The sequence below is a fragment of the Desmodus rotundus genome, chromosome 5 (assembly GCF_022682495.2).
Source record: "Desmodus rotundus isolate HL8 chromosome 5, HLdesRot8A.1, whole genome shotgun sequence".
Lineage (NCBI taxonomy): Eukaryota > Metazoa > Chordata > Mammalia > Chiroptera > Phyllostomidae > Desmodus > Desmodus rotundus.
The window spans coordinates 8519725-8537027 of NC_071391.1; the positions used below are offsets into that span (position 1 = coordinate 8519725).

Below are 17303 nucleotides of genomic sequence, written 5' to 3' on the forward strand. Positions count from 1 at the left end.
GTGTTGACTCACAGGTCAGACAAGTCAGGAAGGAAGCTCTGAGAACAGAGTGGTAGATCAAGGTGGAGGATTGGAGGTCTACAGACTGAGGAGGTATGGAGTTGGATGGGGCAGTGAGAAGCAACACTAAAGAAGGAAATGGAGAGAGGGCCAGACTCACTCTGACCACCTCACCCTCTAAGAATGGTCCAAACGGTCCAGCCCCTTTTGGGGACTCCAATGAATAAACGTCTCAGCTCACCAAACAGATAGGTGGAGGGCTGGTGTGAACCAGAATATTACATGCTCCATCCTCCATTTTTGTTGTCCGTGATTTCCTAAGCCCCACTCCATTCTAGAAAACCCACTGGAGGCCTTGGAATCTCAGCCATTTCTGAACAGCTGATGGAAAATCAGAGTCCTGGTCAGAGAAGATGAGGGTGCAGAAGCAGATGGAACTCAGCAGCAAGCCATTCAGAGGAAACTTCTTAGATAAAGTCAGAGCTTAGTAATATATACAAGAGTACTATCATGTTCTGTATTAGTACCAACAACCAAAAAGTTATTGCCAGGCTTCTGCCATAAAAGAAAATTTAATGGTACCTGGACTTTAGAGATTACTGCCATAATCTGTTGTCATGTAACCGTTTGGAAGCCAATTGGTCATCATGGATAACAATATTTAAATTAATGTCTGCAAATCTGGAAATTATAGACATAGCCATTTATGTTTGATTAGTCTGTATCCTTTTGTGTATAATGATATACTAGCATCATAATTTTGGAAGATATATTAAGACAATATTCTTGAGAACTATTGCGTCATGGTAACCGTGTATAAAGAACTGATGGTGATAGTGGATGACCCACTGTCTCCAAAGGTCTTCCCAACACCGCAGTTTCTTATTGCACCAAAACCCACCACCAACAAAAACCAACAAGAAAATAAACTGCCCACTCTCTCCTTCAATGCCCTTGCCAATATTGATTCCTCAGCCAGGCTTTTTCTCGTCTATCCCCATTGTTGCCAGAATAAATCATTTCCCTCTTTTCCTCTGTACACAGCCCTACCTTCTGCCTTGTGTTAGAGAAAGTTGCTTGCATGTTGGTCTCTCTTCTGAGGTAGAAGTTCCTTGAAATCAAGGACTTGGTGTTTTCACCCATGTTCACCCTTCGCCTGCCATGAAAGAGACTTAAACATATCAAATCGGGTGCATATTTATTCAATGAGTGAATGGTTGAAAGAATGAAGCTTGGGCTGGTTAGACATTTATTCCTCTAACACCTAAGCCCAGCCACACAGGTAAGCACATGCATGCATGCATACGACGTCCCCACACATGGCTGTCCTAAGGGAGGACCCCTTTGCTAAACTCCACTTGAAATTCCGGTTTCCTTTTTAATAGAGGCACAGACAATTTACCAGGCTGAAGTTAATGGAGTCCAGGGTGCACACAGTTGGAGAGACATGTTCTTTAGTTTGTCAGGGAAGGAAAAAGCTAAGTTTCAATAGCGTGAAAAGGGGAGGTTTTCTTTTGGTCCCAGTGAAAGATGCTTCCAGAGCCTTTGGCCTATTTGGAGTCTGCCTCACTGGAATAAGATGGTGGCAAGTTCATTGGTTCTGGGTTGGGCACTTGATTTGACACATAGACGGTTTGGTAGACCACGGTGTCCTGGAAAAGAAAGGCACAGGAGGTGATCTGATGAGAACTGGGCACACAAGGATAACTTTAGACATTACCGAACTCCCCTGCTCCTGGGAAGGAAGGGGAAGCCTGAAGATCCCTCTGGTTTCTGCCCTCTTTGGGGCATCTTTCCACCCACTGAGAATCTTTGGACTCACATAGGAGACCAGTTGGCAGCCAAAGTGGGCACACGTGGAGGCAATGCAGAACTCCAGGAGGCTGAAGATGAGCAGCACGCCAGAAGTAGCTCTGCCAGGGATCTGGAACTAGAATGAACCAGGAGGTTATTAGTGCTGCCCTGGGAGTCTGGGGTCTGGCACAAAGTACGTCTCTGCAATGGACGGTGGCTATGGCTTTGAGGAAGTACCCTAACCTTGTCTCGTGTCATGGAGAAAATGTCTCACCAGGTGTCGATGAGGGGAAAACACTACTGGTATTCCTTGGGAAAGAATGGTCATTGTTTAGGGCAACACCTTGACAACTTGTTTCAGGCAGAGGGGGCAAGACCTCAGAATGTGGTCTGAGGTCAGACAGTGAGAGAGTGAAACTGCTTTGTGTAGGAAGTGAGTAGAAATTTGGGAGCATGGACAAGCCACAGGGAGGAAAGTGAGACGGTTAGAGGAGAAAGACGGACCGAGCAACAGAATGGCAACAGGACGGGAGGTGGAGCCTGCAGACAAAGGCATGTGGTATGGGAGGGATGTGCAATCTTCAGTCTTGAGTAGCCTAGGCTCCGATGTAAACCTCTACCATCCCTCTGAACCTTTAGAGAAAGTGCGCCGGTGAAACAACCTTCCTGGTTTCTGACAGTGGCATTTTGTGGAGAGAAATAATTGGGGCTGTCTTGAATTTAGGAAAAAAGTCAGTTAAAAGACCCCGAAGTTGACCTAATTCAGCAGTAGTAGATTTCACTTGAGGACCTGGAGACATCTAAGCCCTTCCCTGCTCTTGTCCAAAAATAACCCAGGAAATGGGGTCTGTTTCTCTTTCTGGGGAGAGAGTTAGGGTTGAATCCACTTTATTCCTTAAAGGACAAGGGATGAATAATCCCAATAATCATTTAGATTCCAACTATAGGAGAGAATAAATACGAAAGTGAATGTGCCTGACACATGGTAGGTACCAAACAAATGTTTGTTGATTATGATTTTTAAGATGGCGTGCATGGCACCTGGCTGCGCAGAGAATCCGCCCATTATGGAGAGAACTTCCTTAGCACTGTACTTCTCTTCCCTCTAAATTTAGCAGGCACTTGTTAAACATGACTTGGTATGAGTAGCTAAGAAAGCATCCTGAGAGGCACATCGGATGAGGCAAAAAACAATACAGATACAGATTATAACTCACAGCAGACATGATAAGAGCTACAAAAGAGTCAAAAGATTGCCCGGGGCACTGAGGAGACAGAGGTCCATGCTTAGGACAAGATTTAGAGGCAGGGATGTAGGACAGGGTGTCCAGGCAAAGGGAAATACAGGGTGATGATGTCTTAGTCAAGGAGTCATAGAAGGTTAGGGAGGAGGAGCCTTTACAAATGATGTTGCACCTTTTCAAATGTGTTTTTAACAACAAAATTCTTTTATAGATAAAACTTTCTCATGGGAATAGGGTTGGGGGATGGATGAAAACAATGAAGGGATTAAAAAGTACAAATTGGTGGTTTTGAAAATAGAGGCAAGTAAATTAAAGTGTAGCATAGGGAATGTAGTCAGTAATATTGTAATAACTATGTGTGGTGTCAGACAGGCACAGGACTGATTGGGTGATCACCTCACACAGTATACAAATGTCTAATCACCGCTGTGCATCTGAAACTAATATAATTTCGTATACCGACTGTAATTAAAAAAAATAAAAAGAAATGTTCCACAAGGGAGAAGGGTTCCTCAAGTAGTTTAAGTGATAGTTGTTATTTGGTGAGCGTTCATTCATACTTGTTGAGCCCTCGGAGCTCCCCATCACTTGGCTCATAATTTGCAAAGCTGTGACAAAGTCCAGCTGTCCTTGTTCAGATGCATGGACTGAGGCCAGAGGTGGGGTGGGTGGCCAGGATGGGGTAGTTCTGTTTCCAAGAACAATCATCAACAGAACTGAGGTTAGAAGCCAGATGGTGGCAGCTCCAGCTGGATTCTGGATGCGTTGTAATGGTGAAGGCCACAGGATAACCTGAGGCATTGGCCGGCAGGTGCAGGAGAAATAGAGAGGGTTGATGATTTCACCAAGTTTTTTCCCCCAAATGACTGGAAGGATGCAGTTGCCATCAATGGGGAAAAGGAAACCTGAGAGAAGGTTTCGGATGAAAAGTCTGGACATCAGGATCGGGTATGTTGATTTCAAGATGGTGAGTGGACAACTGGATTGAAGAGACTGAAGTCTGGGAGACAGGTGTGGGGAGTCATTGTCATGGAGAAAATGTTTCAAGTCACCAGACTGGATGAGGTTGCCAAAACAGTGAGGAGAGAGAGAAACAGAAGAAGACTGAGGACTGAGCCTGAGAAACTGTGGAAAAGAGAAGTAATAGCAGGGAGACAGAAGAGAACAACCAGTGTGGGTGGGGGAACACCAGCTGCAGGGCCTGGAAGCCACTGGAAGGTCTGCAAAGAAGAGGAATGATTGGGGACCTTGAGCAGAAGAGGCTTTTGGAGAAGTGAGACTGAAAGTATGGTTAGAGTCAGTTCAACAGAGGTTTATGAGAAGAGAGAATTGGAGACAGTGAGGCAGACAATTCTTTTAAGGATTTTTCTGCAGACACGGCCACAGACATAGGGTGGTAGCTGCAGTAAATGAAAGGTGATTTGTTTGTTTTTGAAGATGAAGGAAAGAGAAGGGTGTGTAGATGCTGATGAAAAGCTCTAGCAAAGTGTGGGGGGGGAATGGGTGCAGAAGAGAGGCAGGGCAAGGGAGAGGGGAGAAGCACTTGCAGTGATAACCTTGAGTGGGCGGGGAGGACAGGGCTGTAGTGCACAGGGAGACATTGAGTTTACATGGGACTCATCTGTAGCTGCACTTTCCAGTCCGGTAGTCACGAGTCCCCTGAGGACCTGAGGTGTGATGTAAATATAAAATACACACTGGATTTCAAAGACGTGATCCCCCAAATGCAAAATATTGAATTGCTAATTTTTTTTTACATGGATTACATATAGAAGTGAGATTTTTGGGTCTATTGGGTTAAATAAATGTTATTAAAATTAACTTCACCTGTTCCGTTTTTTCACTTTATAGTGTGGGAATTCAAAAATTTAAAATCGCAATCATGGCTTACATTATATATCTATTGGATAGCTCTGGCCTAGAATCTGAGATGGCTCATTCATTTATGCATTTTCTAAGTCAGCTTTCACAGGCTTGAATAGTTGCTATGGAAACCAGATGGCCTGCAATGCTGTACATATTCACCCTCTGGCCCTTTACAAAAGACCTTTGTTGACACCTGTGTCCATAGTAATGGGTGAGAAGGACCCTGTGAGTAGAGGTGCAGGTTGGTTGGTACCTGTGTGTTACACGTGTAACTGCATTTAATTCTCCCTACAGTGTCAAAAGGTAGGTACTGATTTATAAATATAGCAGCTAAGACTAAGAAAAGTCACACACTTAGAGTAACACAGCAATAAAGCTGCAGGTCAGGGACTCTAAACTCTGTTCTGATTCTGACAGCCCCTCTGTTTGCCGTAGTGCCTGGTGAAGAAGCTTGGTGGTCAGTGCCTCTCCAGTGATCTTCTAAACACAGCTGAGATGGACCCCGGGGAGCGCTGGTCAAGAGGGATACTCACCCCTTCCCAACTGTGGTAGAGATATTGTTGGCTGATACAGATATCTGCGATAAAGAGACAGATTCCCACCACGGAAACGATCGCGCTGACAATGTTCATGCCCAAGCCGCCCTTCAGCTGAAGAAGACACAGAGGGTCAGGGTGGGAGAGGAAAACGATTGTAGCTGAGATGAGCAGAGTCTCAATAAGCATTTCTTAATGTGAATTCTGGGACCCCTAGTTCGGCAGCAAGTAAAGAGGTGTTCTGTGCAAAAAAGTTTGTGGGTAAATGAAGACTGAAAAAACCTGAATCGAACAAAGTTAAACAGGTCTGATGTACAGGACTTCTCAGAGCCTTTAATGAAAATTATTTATTTCCTAGAGATGGGACACTAAATAGAGATTTTTTGCCCCAAATTTACTTAACAATCTCCATAAAGTTTCTTGTGGGACAAACCCCAAGGATAACATTTGGGAAACACTTGACCCATTTATCCCCTGGGAGATAGGCAGGAGATTCAGCCCCATTGTGTTGGGATGTGACAGGCTCTGATGCTTTGCAAATGTGGACCAAGGGTACAAAGGCAAGGCCAAAACTGAGCTTCCTTTTGGAGATTTTTAAATAGATCTTATGTGGTGTGGGATCTGGCCACCCTGGGGCCCCTTGCCCTACATAACCTGCTGTGAGAGAAACAAAGGCACTTTCTTGTTGCATTGCTAGGGGACCACAAGGCCTTGTCCATGTTCATGGACAGAGCTTGGTTGTCTGGATTCCTTAGGGAAGCTGCTGTCTGAGCCTCCCCTGGCTTCCCTGTAGAAATGTCTGGAGGTCGGCTCTGTGCGATGCAGGCAGTCTCAGTGCCCTGCTCTGCTGGAGGGGAGTCCTGCGCCCCAGGCAGCTTTTGCCTCTTCCTGTAACATCCTCTTATTTTCTCTCTTTCCACACCCTGATACCTTAACGAAGGTGGCTGTATTTCCCTTCCTGCCTCTGATATTCTGGACTCCTTCCCACTTGTGACTTGGCCAGGTTGGTGTAGTCCTGCATGTGAGTATGAGTGAGCATGCATGTCAGTACCCTGTGTCTGGTTATAAGGAGGTGCAAGGATGGAGGAGGGATTGTGTGTTAGCTTCTTTCCTTTGTAGTGTGTCCCTGCTATAGGTCCACAGCTGGGAGAGCCCATCTCAGGGTGTGACTTACCACGCAAGGAGAATTTGGCTGCTGTTCTGATGCCACTGAGAGGGACCCTGAAATGATGAACTGGCACAGAAAAGGGAGTTAGAGAGAGGTCAGTGGTCTGGTCCCCCCCCCCCGCCCCCCCCCGCCCCCCCCCCCCCCCCCGCCCCGCTTCAGGCTCCAGGGATTATGGTCACACACATAATTCTCTCACACATGCTAGGTTCCTCTGCTGGGTCCTCCAGCTCAACAGGGGGAAAAGAATGAATGAATGAGCTCTTTTGTACCAGATGGCAGGGCAGTGAGGTGGGATACATATAGATTCTAGGATATAGCAGAGCTAGTTTTAAATTCTAGCGTGAATTCATATGATCTTGGGTAAGTTACTAATTTCTCTAAGTGGTAATTTTCTCACGTACAAAATGAGAAAAACTGTATGTCTTCCTAAGTGTCATTGTCATGAGATAACTTGTCACCTTGAGTCTGGCATTTGTTATTTCTTGCCCTTGCCCTGTATATCTATGAGTGTGCATAGTAGACACTCAGAAAGTTTCTTCTTTCTTTATCTTTTATTTCCCCACATGCACAACTCGTGGTCTCCCCCAAAATTCAGTCAGGCCTGGGGGCTCTTGTTGGGAGAGGGAAGGGTTTCCCCAACATCGGTGCTTGCCTGTCTATATAATATGATGAGTCACTTTTGGTTACTGAGAAGCATGTTGCATCTCTACAGTGCTGAACATCAAATATGAGGCCGATTGTGTGCATTTACCTCAGCACTCAAGCTCTGCAGGCACAGTGGCTGATGGGATGCCCTGCTGTCACTGAGGGTCGAGAGGGCATCGACCAGGGTTTAGTGAAAGCTTTGCTGAGCCCTACATGAAGTGCTTCCAAACTTGCCTTATTTAGGTGCACAATGGCCCCATCAAGCACTATTACTATTCCCATTTTATAGAGGGGTGGGCTGAGGCTTAGAGATTTCAAGGAACCCACCTGACACCATCCAGCAAGTAACAGATTTGGAAATCAAATCCAGGTAGTTGACTCCAGATCCCGTGATCTGAACCCTCATCTACACTCCTTCCCACTCAGAGTAGATGCATGAGCCATGCAGTGGAAATGGGTGTTCACAATGAAAACGTGCTCTGGCTGCCTGACCTTCTAACAGGAATGCCAGTTCTCCTGGAAGTGAATAATAAATCTCAATCTTATATCCCTGTGCTTGTGGAGACTTGAAGGGGAGTGAAGGAAACAGAAGGCTGGACTTTGGATGTTCCTGCTGGCCTTTTTGAGGAACACAAGGAGGTACGTCTTGGTTTGTAGGAAGACATTAATGATCTTGAGGAAATAGAAAGATAACCTGGAGCCAAGAAGGCAAAAAAGAGCAAACTCCCTGCAGAAAAAGGGAAATGGGGTGTCATGAGGGTGATGGGCCCTGAGCAGCAGCCTGGTGGAAGTAGAGATGGCCACCAAGGTGTTTGAGATACTGGGGCATCCACTGGGCCATCTGTGGACACTAGGTTGAATCCCCTCTTTTTAATGACTCTTCTGTGGCTGGGCATCCACTCTCAACAAGTGGTGGAAATGTTTCTCTCCTGGAGCTCGGGCTGGGGGCCTGCACTGATCAACATGGGAGCCGAGTTCTCAATACATTGTTGTTTGGGTGAATTAGGAAAGATGCTGCCTCTGGGCTGATGATCCAGAAGGTTTCCTGACCTCTGAGATGTGCTAGTCAGGAAAGGTGCCCAGTGTGGGTCCATGGAGCCTTACAGGGCCGTCACCTGGAATTTTGGGTTGAGATGTGTCCCCTCAAAATCCATCTTTTGAAGCCCTAACCCCCTACACCCCAGAATGTGACTGTAGGGATGGTTCCAGATGCACAATGGTTGGCCTTAGGATTTTGTTGACTTTACAATGGTGTGAAAGTGATATGCCTTCAGTAGAAACTGTTCTTTACACTCTGAATACTGATCTTTTCCTGGGTGGGCGGTGTGCAGTGGGATACTCTCTCGTGATGCTGGACAGTGGCAGCCAGCACAGCTCCCATCAGGAGAGTGACCACAAGGTGAGGAGCCCGTACCCTGCAGTGCAGTATCTGATGCAGTTTTGATTTAGGACGTCCTGAACTGATGATGGGTTTATTGGGACGTAGCCCCATCATACACTGAGGAGCACCTGTATTTGAGGACAGGACCTTTAAAGAGGAGATGACCATTCAGTGAGGTCACATGGCCGGGCCCTAATCTAATATGACTGGTGTTCTTATAAGAAGACGCATCAGGGCATAGAGCCACACAGACCATGTGAAGACACAGGGAGGAAGATGGCCCTCTACAAGCCAAGGAGAGAGGCATCAGAAGAAATGCCCCGCAGACACGTCAATCTAGGACTTCTAGCCTCCAGAACTGTGAGATAATAAATGTCTGCTGTGAGCCTCCCAGTCTGTGGTATTTGTTCTGACTGCGCAAGCAGACTAACGTTCTTAGGGAAGAGGCCTGAGCTGGGTTCACAGCCCACATGCTCTCTTGACTGGAAAAGTCCTGCTGCAAAGTACACAGCTTGACAAGGTGGCCCTGAGTGTGTTGGCAGTTTCAGGAGCTCACTTGCAGGGTGACTCTCATTACTTACCAATATGCCTCCCCAGAAGGGATAGCCTCCAATAAATGAGACAGCTATATAGCTCCCAAGCAGGATGGTCCCCAGGATGCTGCCGAGGCCGAAGTGTAGCAGCCCAATCAGGATCTGGAGGGCCTGTCAGGGGACCCACAAGGTGAGACTTTTATTCTGTGGTGAATCCTTTCCTGCAACCCACCCTCCCTTGCCTCCTTTGTATTTTAACACTTTTGTTTTGTTGGTCAAAAAAGTAATATGAAAAATGTAAAAACGAAATGAAAACTACCCGTAAGTTCTCCCCAGAAAGATAACAACTACTTACATTTTCGTGGATAACCTTCCATTGACTTTTCAAATATCTACACTGATAACACAAAATGGCTCTGGAGTAGGTGGAACAGAGATATTGGGCAGGTAAGATTGTTTCTACGTTTCACATCATGCACAGCACTGTGATAAACATCTTTGTAGATTAGTGCCTCTGCTCATCTCATTTCTTTGGGATATTGTTTTGAATATCCCCAAACAATATGTGGGACATTGTATTGTTGGAATTTTGTCTGCCTCTCCTTCATCAAATTAATATTTTGAAGTTCTAATCTCCAGGGCCTCAGAATGAGACCTCACTTAGACGTAGCCTCGCTGCAGACATAATGAGGTAACATGAAGTGTACTGGAATAGGGTTGTTCCTGATCCTATAGGACTCTACCCTTTTAAAGGAACACCATGTGAAGAGACACACATGCACCCAGGAGAATGCCAAAGTTGGAGTTACGCTGCCTTAGGCCAAGATCACTGGAATCTTGGAGACTGGCCAGGGCAGGTCCTCCCCTCAAGCCTTCAGAGGGAGCATGGCCCCATGGACACTGTGATTACAAGCTTCTGGCCCCCAGACTGTGAGACAGTGAATTTCTGTAGTTCTAAGCCATTCCATCTGTAGTAGCAGTTTTAGGAAACTACTATGTATTCCTGCTGAAATGGTATATATATATGTGTGTGTGTGTGTATATATATATATATATATATATAATAAAAATGGCAGTGAATACAAATATATTATTTCCATAAATTTGCACAAATGGTGGTAAACTATATGCAGTGTCTGCCTCTAATTTTTCCTCATTAATGATATAGCTTGGGGGTATGTCCCTATTTTTATGCAAGGAGCTTTTTTTTAAATATCTCCACAACATTTGATTTTTTGAATGTACAGTAGATTGATTTAACCAGTATTACAGTGAAGGATGTTTAGGTTGTTTTTTCATTTTTTTCCTATCACAGACCATGTCTGCAATAAGTGACCTCATGCATACCGTATTTCTTAAGGTCCCAGGCATGTCTACAGGAAAAAGTCTCAGAAATGGAATTATTGGGTAATTTAAAATTTGGCAGGTACAGATGGCCCTCCAAATGAGTTGTATTGATTGACATTCCCAAGAGCAGTATATGAGGGTGAAGCTAGAAATTGAACCAGGGCAGGCTGGATCCGAACCCATGCATGTCATTATGTAGGTATGCAGTGAAGCGGGCCTCCCCCTGTCTTACTCAGGACAGCCTCCGAGGGGGAGAATCAAAGTGAGCTCTTCTATCGTTGCTGTTGGGCAAAGATTCCATTCAAGCACATTGGCTTTAGACTCCCCCTTTGGCTTGCTGCACCCTCTTTCTTCCAGAGGCTACATGATCAACATGGATTCAGGGCTACAGGAAAAACCTTTTAATTTTCTGTTTCTTTGTTGCTTTTCTTTCCCTTTTGTAAAATGCCTAACATAGGTAATATAAGGCCTCATACCAAGGCCCTGGTGATGCTCGACAGCTGAGCTTCCTAATAGACCTGAGTTTGTCAAGGCTGGGTCAGCTCCAGCCCCACTTGCTGGATTTGAAGTTTCTGTATTTCCAACCCTTCTCTCTCCCCTGACTCTAGCAATGTGACCCCCAGCCTGCTGTGTGAATTCTCACTTACCCCTAAGGTTTTGCCCTCTTTGAAGATTCTCTGGGCTGGTGGTGCACTCGCAGGTGTCTGCAAGCCAGGTTGGTTCCCAGGAAACATGTTGACTTGGGACCAGTTGTTTGGGTACAGGGTCACCTGAGTCGTGCTCCCTGAGATTACAGAATGCGCATTGTGGGGTGCCGCCATAAACACGGTATTGGCCATGGGTCCTGCCGAAGTCATCGAATTCATGCTGCTGAAAAATAAATGCAATTGAACCATCCTTCACATGTACAGTGATGTTTACATTGAAAAAGAACTTTGCCTTCATTAACTCAGTTGAGTTTTGCAACCCATTATGAGTTTATTCATTCTGTTTTAGAGATATTTCGTAGAGATCCATGATGGTGGCCGTGTAGATGGAAGCAGCACTACCTTCTTCACAGGATCAAGGTGGAAATTACAACTAAATTGTAGGAAAAATCATCTTGAATAACCAACTTAACAGTAGCTGGAGAGAAGGCTTATAACAAAGCACTTACGGAAGAAACCACACCACCATTATGAGACTGGTAGGAAGTGCGGAGGTGCTAGAGGGCTGGATGGGTTCCCACAGACAGCAATTGAAGTTCCATAGCAATATTTCAGCTGCAATGCGGGAGGGGGTTCCCCCTGACAAGTGCAGGGTAAGACCCCAAGCCAAGAGAACGAGAACTGGGAGTGGAACCCAAGAAACATCCAGCTTTGAAAAGAAGCTGGGTTTCTGTCTTACTGGGAGAGATGGCAGATATGCAGTGAGCCTCTTAAAGGGCCAATGCACAAAATTTCCTTTGCAGTCTTGTCCCCTTGGGTATGGCAGAGGGAGGGTAGAGCAGACTAGAGCCACATAAAAAGAGTCTGGGATTGGTAGCTCTGGGGTGAGAATTGAAGAATCAGGGTTCCTGTGCCGAGTCATTCCCTCATACTGCATGCAGAAGTGGTCTTTCTCTGGCAGCACTCCCTGCCATGTGGCATCATCCTGGGGGAAGCAATAGCCCCACCCTCAGGAATCCCTCTTGTCCCATCCTGTGTAACCTAAGCAGGGATGTTGAAGAGTACAGATGGAGACTATTAAGCCTAACAGAAAGGCTGTAGGTGAAGGCAATACTTGGGAGCTCTGATACTTAAGCACATACTCCTACAGGCCAGGGGCTGGAACAAACCAGCCTAGGTGCACAGCTGGTTCTTTCTGCACACACCAAGGCCCAGCAGAAGGAGACACAAGGTGTGGCTCACTGATAATTCCAAAAAGGTTGCCCAGGGCCAGTCACAGCGTCTTACATAGGTCTGCACCAGTCTTTGCAGATATACCTAATACATAGAAACAAACACAAGGAGGCAGCCAAAATGGGAAGACAAAGAAACAGGCCCCAAACAAGAGAAAGTAAAAGAAGAGAATTCTCCAGAAGAAGAATTAGATGAATTGGAGGCAAGTAATTTATCGGAGAACTTAGAGTAATGATAAGAACCCTAAACAGCATGAAAAAAGACATAGAAACCCTAAAAAAGGACCAGTCAGAAATGAAGAATGCAATATCTGAAATAGATAATACACTGGAAGGGATGAAGAGTTGGTTAGACGAAGCAGAAGATTGAATTAGTGATGTGGAAGACAAGGTAGAAAAAAATACTCAAGCAGAAGAGTAAAGAAAAAGAAAAATTTTAAAAGAGGAGGAGAGTTTAAGAAACTTTTGGGACAACATGAAGCATGACACTACCTGAATCATGGGAATACCAAAAGGAGAAGAGAGGGAGCAAGTGACTGAGAGCCTATTTGAAGAAATAATGACTGAGAACTTCCTGGTGAAGGAAAAAGACAAGCAAGTTCAGGAAGTGCAGAGGGTCCCAAACAAGATGGACCCAAAGCGGCCCACACCAAGACATGTCATAATTAAACTGGCAAAGCTTAAAGACAAGGAGAGAATCTTAGAAGCCCCAAAGGAAGAGCAGTTAGTTGCCTATGTGGAAGCTCTCATTAGACTGTCATCTGATTTCTCAATAGAAACGTTTCAGTCCAGAAGAGACTGGCATCCAACATTTCAGGTGTTTAAAATAGGGACCTACAGCCAAGGCTACTTTGCCAGCAAGGCTATCATTTAAAATTGAAGGAGAAATAAAGAGCTTCCCAGACAAGAAAAAGCTAAAGGACCTGCTACTAGATGAAGAAATCATCCAGTTGCTATCTTACATCGTTAATGGAGGACAGGTACAAAAGGCATTACAGGAGTATGGGAACAAAATTCCACCTGCCCTTGGTAAAGACTCCTGACACAAACAGGTTAAAGTAGGGGACATGGTCTATTGAAAAACCTGGCAGGACAACCGTCCTGTGTCCCAACTACAGGCCACATAGGAGGACCCACATCAAGTCCTACTTAGCACCCTGACTTTAGTAAAGCTTATAGAAATAGCCAGTTTCATTCATTTATTTCAGAGTAAACCTGTTTCTTGTGAGTCTCCACAGGAATAATAATCCTAGTCCTACTCTTGTGAACCCCATCAAGGACCTCAAGTTCCTGTTCGAGAAACAAGAACCTGTTCCAGATAAATAATATAATGGCCAGGCTTTAATTTAATGGTTTTTCTCATATTTTTGACACTCTTTCTACTAGCCTGTTAGTACACCAAGCCTCTTCCCCCAGGAAAAAATTTTTCTGTACACTCCACTCAAATTATTTAAATTTTAACCAATAATGTTTATCCTTCTTATTTTCATATTTTTACTGTAGTAAAGACTTTACAAGGAGAGTGGGAGACTAATACACTGGTAAGCTCTTCCAATATTGTTGCTGTTGAAAATCAACTTCTGAATCACTGGCTCTGCCATTAACAACCAATCCAAAGAGCACGTCCACCTCAGGGTCAAGCTACAACTTTCAATGTACTAAGTCTGTTGTTAGAGTCTCTCAAAAATTTGGAAAAAGCCAGTCCTTTTTTAGTAAACCTCCCTCCAGTTCCTGATGGCTTTTCTTGTACCAACCACACCCCAGTCATTAATCAGGCTAATTACCAGTTGATGTTAAGGCTGTTACACAGACCCTTACAGAACCCTGCTGTCATTGTGGTACGTCTAACAAATGTGTCACTAAATTTGAACTAGGTAATTCTGTCCTAACTTTGAAATACCCAAATACTTTTTCTGACAATGTTTTCTGTACCTTCAATCTGACACACTAGTGTCCACTAGACTCCAAGGCCAAATCAGATGTCTGGAAAACTAATTCTCAAAATGACCTCTAGAATACCTGTAGTTACTGGTAAGAAAAAACTAATATTAAGTGGAAACTCATTTACCAAATCCCCACACCATATAAAGCCCCAGAAGACCAAGGGACCCCTCCGGAAAAGAGGAACCCTTTCCACGACTGCCCAGAAAACACCTGCAGGGGTTGGACCTTACAGGCTTGGTTTTCAACAACATATGTGGGCTGAGCTTGTGCCCCTCCTGGATACCTCTTTATTTGTGGACACCTCCAAAATAGACAACCGTATGATGGCTGACCTTATGCCAACTTCCACTAACCATTACCTGCTCTAGCCTCTCCAAGTGTTACCAACTCATAATTTCATGGCCAGTACGCCTTAGGTTTTCTGAGCCCATGAGCAGTTTCTGTCATTGTCCATAATACTACTCGCCCTCAAAAAATGAAAGCGGCAGGTCTTATTATAACTGGCATGAGGTCAGCCATCAGCATAATATTCCATGGGGAGGGTTTGCCTATCAGATGCCACCTTAATTAATTTAACAGAGTGTATACATGGCCTAAAAAAAAAGTACTGGCCATGCCCTCCAAAATCTACAACAGTCTCCAGATTCTCTTGCTAGTGTTGTACCAGGTAACAGATTAACCCTTGATTACTCACTAGCAGAGGAGGGGTGTGTGCAGTACAAACAAAACCTGCTGCATTAACTCTTCCTGTCAAGTAGAAGAAACTGTATTAAAAAAATCTATGACCAAGCCACATGGACTCATAACTCTGGAAAGGTGAACCCTTCTGCCAGTTTCATCTGGGAGACTATTATGTGTTTTTTGCCCATCCTTGATTCCCTAGGTATAGATCTCCTCCTCAACTTTGGGACATGCCTTTTTATCCTTCTTGTCGAAATTGTTACCTCCAAAATACACCAATTTCATGTGAAGACAATAACTCTTTGGGGATTCCTGCACATCCCTACTTTAGAAGAATCAGCCAATGGCCTCTCTGTTCTGGCCTCAGATCCACTCCCTTGTCTCCCTCACAGCAGGCAGGGAGAGGCGTCTTTACCCTACATAGGCAGGGATGACAGCCCTTGTCAGCAGAAAGCCGTTACTGAAGACATACCCTTCTCCCTCATCACCCCTAAAAGACTTCAGAAATGGAAGTGTCTGAGGAAGAAATGAGGCAGAATTGTAAGAAGCTAGAAAAATTTCTAGTGGTGTGGATGGGAAAACTGAGACAAGATAATTAAATAAGACCAAACAACTTGACCAATGTACAACTAGCTAGTGACTCACAATACCTCATCTTCCTAACCAAGAACACTGGAGAACAAATGGTGTATACCTCTCCTCCCTGACCCATGAATAAATAGCTTAAATCACGCTGGTCATAAATAGAGGATAAGAACTCTAATAATGACATTTGTGCCAACCAAACCCAAGATGGATGAAGTCAGGGCAACAAGTAACAAACACCTGATTAGAGCCAGAGAAACTCAAGATAAATAAAACACTAAAGCCGACCAAACAATAATCCCAAACTGTCCTATACGCTCATTTTGATACATCATCATATTAAAAATATACCTGGGAGGCTGATGAATCTTCTGCTGAAAACCTCCCCTAAGACTGTCATCTGCAGAAGAGAGATAAAATCCCTGAAGACAAAAAATACCAGTGCAAGCTCACTCTAGAGCATGCCCATGGCCTTTCTACTTTCTTCCTCTTAAACTTTAAGGATCCACAAGACTTGCAACCAGGGCAGCAGTGAGCAGCAGCTTGTTCTTGACTTACCCCCGAATCTGTCTCCAAGGCCCCCTTTTTCTCTGACCTTCCAATGAGCTAACAGCAGCCCTCCTTGGCTCACTTCTGTCACTGTGACTCTTACCTCTCAGTGAGTTCACGCAGCCCAGTGTGGCTCACTTCTTTTCTATAACATTTCTGGGGAGTCAAAGCAGAGCACCCTAAATCTTCCACCCTAAATCCTTCATTTGCTTCACTCTCCTCAGTGTTAATAAATGTACTCCCGAAATCAACTTGACCTGTGATATGAAATCTTTCCTATGCAAGGTCAAGAAAACACACACTATGGCTGGCCTGAGGCACACTCAGTCTGGGTCCAGTCCTCATCCCATGACAGTATTATAAGTCTCATTTGTCAGAAAAATCATACCAGCATCCCTGAGATACCCAAAGGAATCATTAGATTAAGTAAACTCACTTTGTTCAGCCTGCAGCTCAGTCTCTCTTGCTCCTCTCCCCCACTGCTTCCTTGTGGGCAACTTGTTTTTTCTGAAGAATAAGCACACTGGGCTCAACCTACTGTGTACTCATGGGTAATACGTTTAGGAAGATCTGAAAAAAAAAATCCTTCCAATGACAGGGGAGCTAACTATTGCATAAATCTGAGGTTTCTCACCCACATTTCCTTTTGTAATTGGCAAGAAACCAATTAAATGCAGTTCAGTTGGGTGAGTGTTTACTGGTATCTGTGTGGAGAAAGAGTCGTATTTGGTGGGATTTCACAGAAAGAACTGGGCACTCAGGGGTGATGTGCAGGGCTGTGTGTAAGACAGATAGCAAACACCTCAGCAGAGAAGAGGAGCCCATTCACGAACACACATGGTCTGTCTTCTCTCATGTATCAGTTTCTTATTCTCTCACAGTATCCAAATTCATAGGTCAGTGTCTGTTTTGGGGGAAACCGAAAATAAGACACCCACTGCCTTGGCTTAAAAAAAAAAAAAAACCTGCCAACAGCAAGAGAATAGGAGACTGAAGACTGAAGTAGATGCGGAGGCTGTACATCTAGTTTAACCTCCTCATCCACCGAGTGATGCTCATGGATCTTGTATGACATCCCTGCCAGTTCTGAACACTACCAGGATGGGGAACTGTGGCTACTCTGGGTTTGCATATGGATTGTTATCCCCCAC

At 44.8% G+C, this 17303-nt stretch overlaps 1 protein-coding gene across 2 annotated transcripts; it reads right to left on the reverse strand.

Moving 5' to 3' along the window:
• Positions 1-1181: 1181 nt before the first annotated feature.
• Positions 1182-16691, reverse strand: LOC112317286 (membrane-spanning 4-domains subfamily A member 8). 2 transcript variants are annotated; one of them, XM_053924646.1, is made up of 7 exons: positions 16589-16691; positions 11162-11384; positions 9216-9338; positions 6615-6674; positions 5438-5554; positions 1823-1930; positions 1182-1652 (listed from the first exon to the last, which is right to left on the reverse strand). In XM_053924646.1, exons 2-7 carry the CDS (start codon positions 11378-11380, stop codon positions 1551-1553), a joined length of 729 nt encoding a protein of 242 aa, XP_053780621.1. In that variant the 5' UTR covers positions 11381-11384; positions 16589-16691; the 3' UTR covers positions 1182-1550. The 2 variants fall into 2 exon arrangements, with proteins under 2 accessions (XP_053780621.1, XP_053780622.1); XM_053924647.1 differs by having other exon boundaries at positions 11162-11381; positions 16589-16681.
• Between the last annotated feature and the right edge of the window lie 612 nt (positions 16692-17303).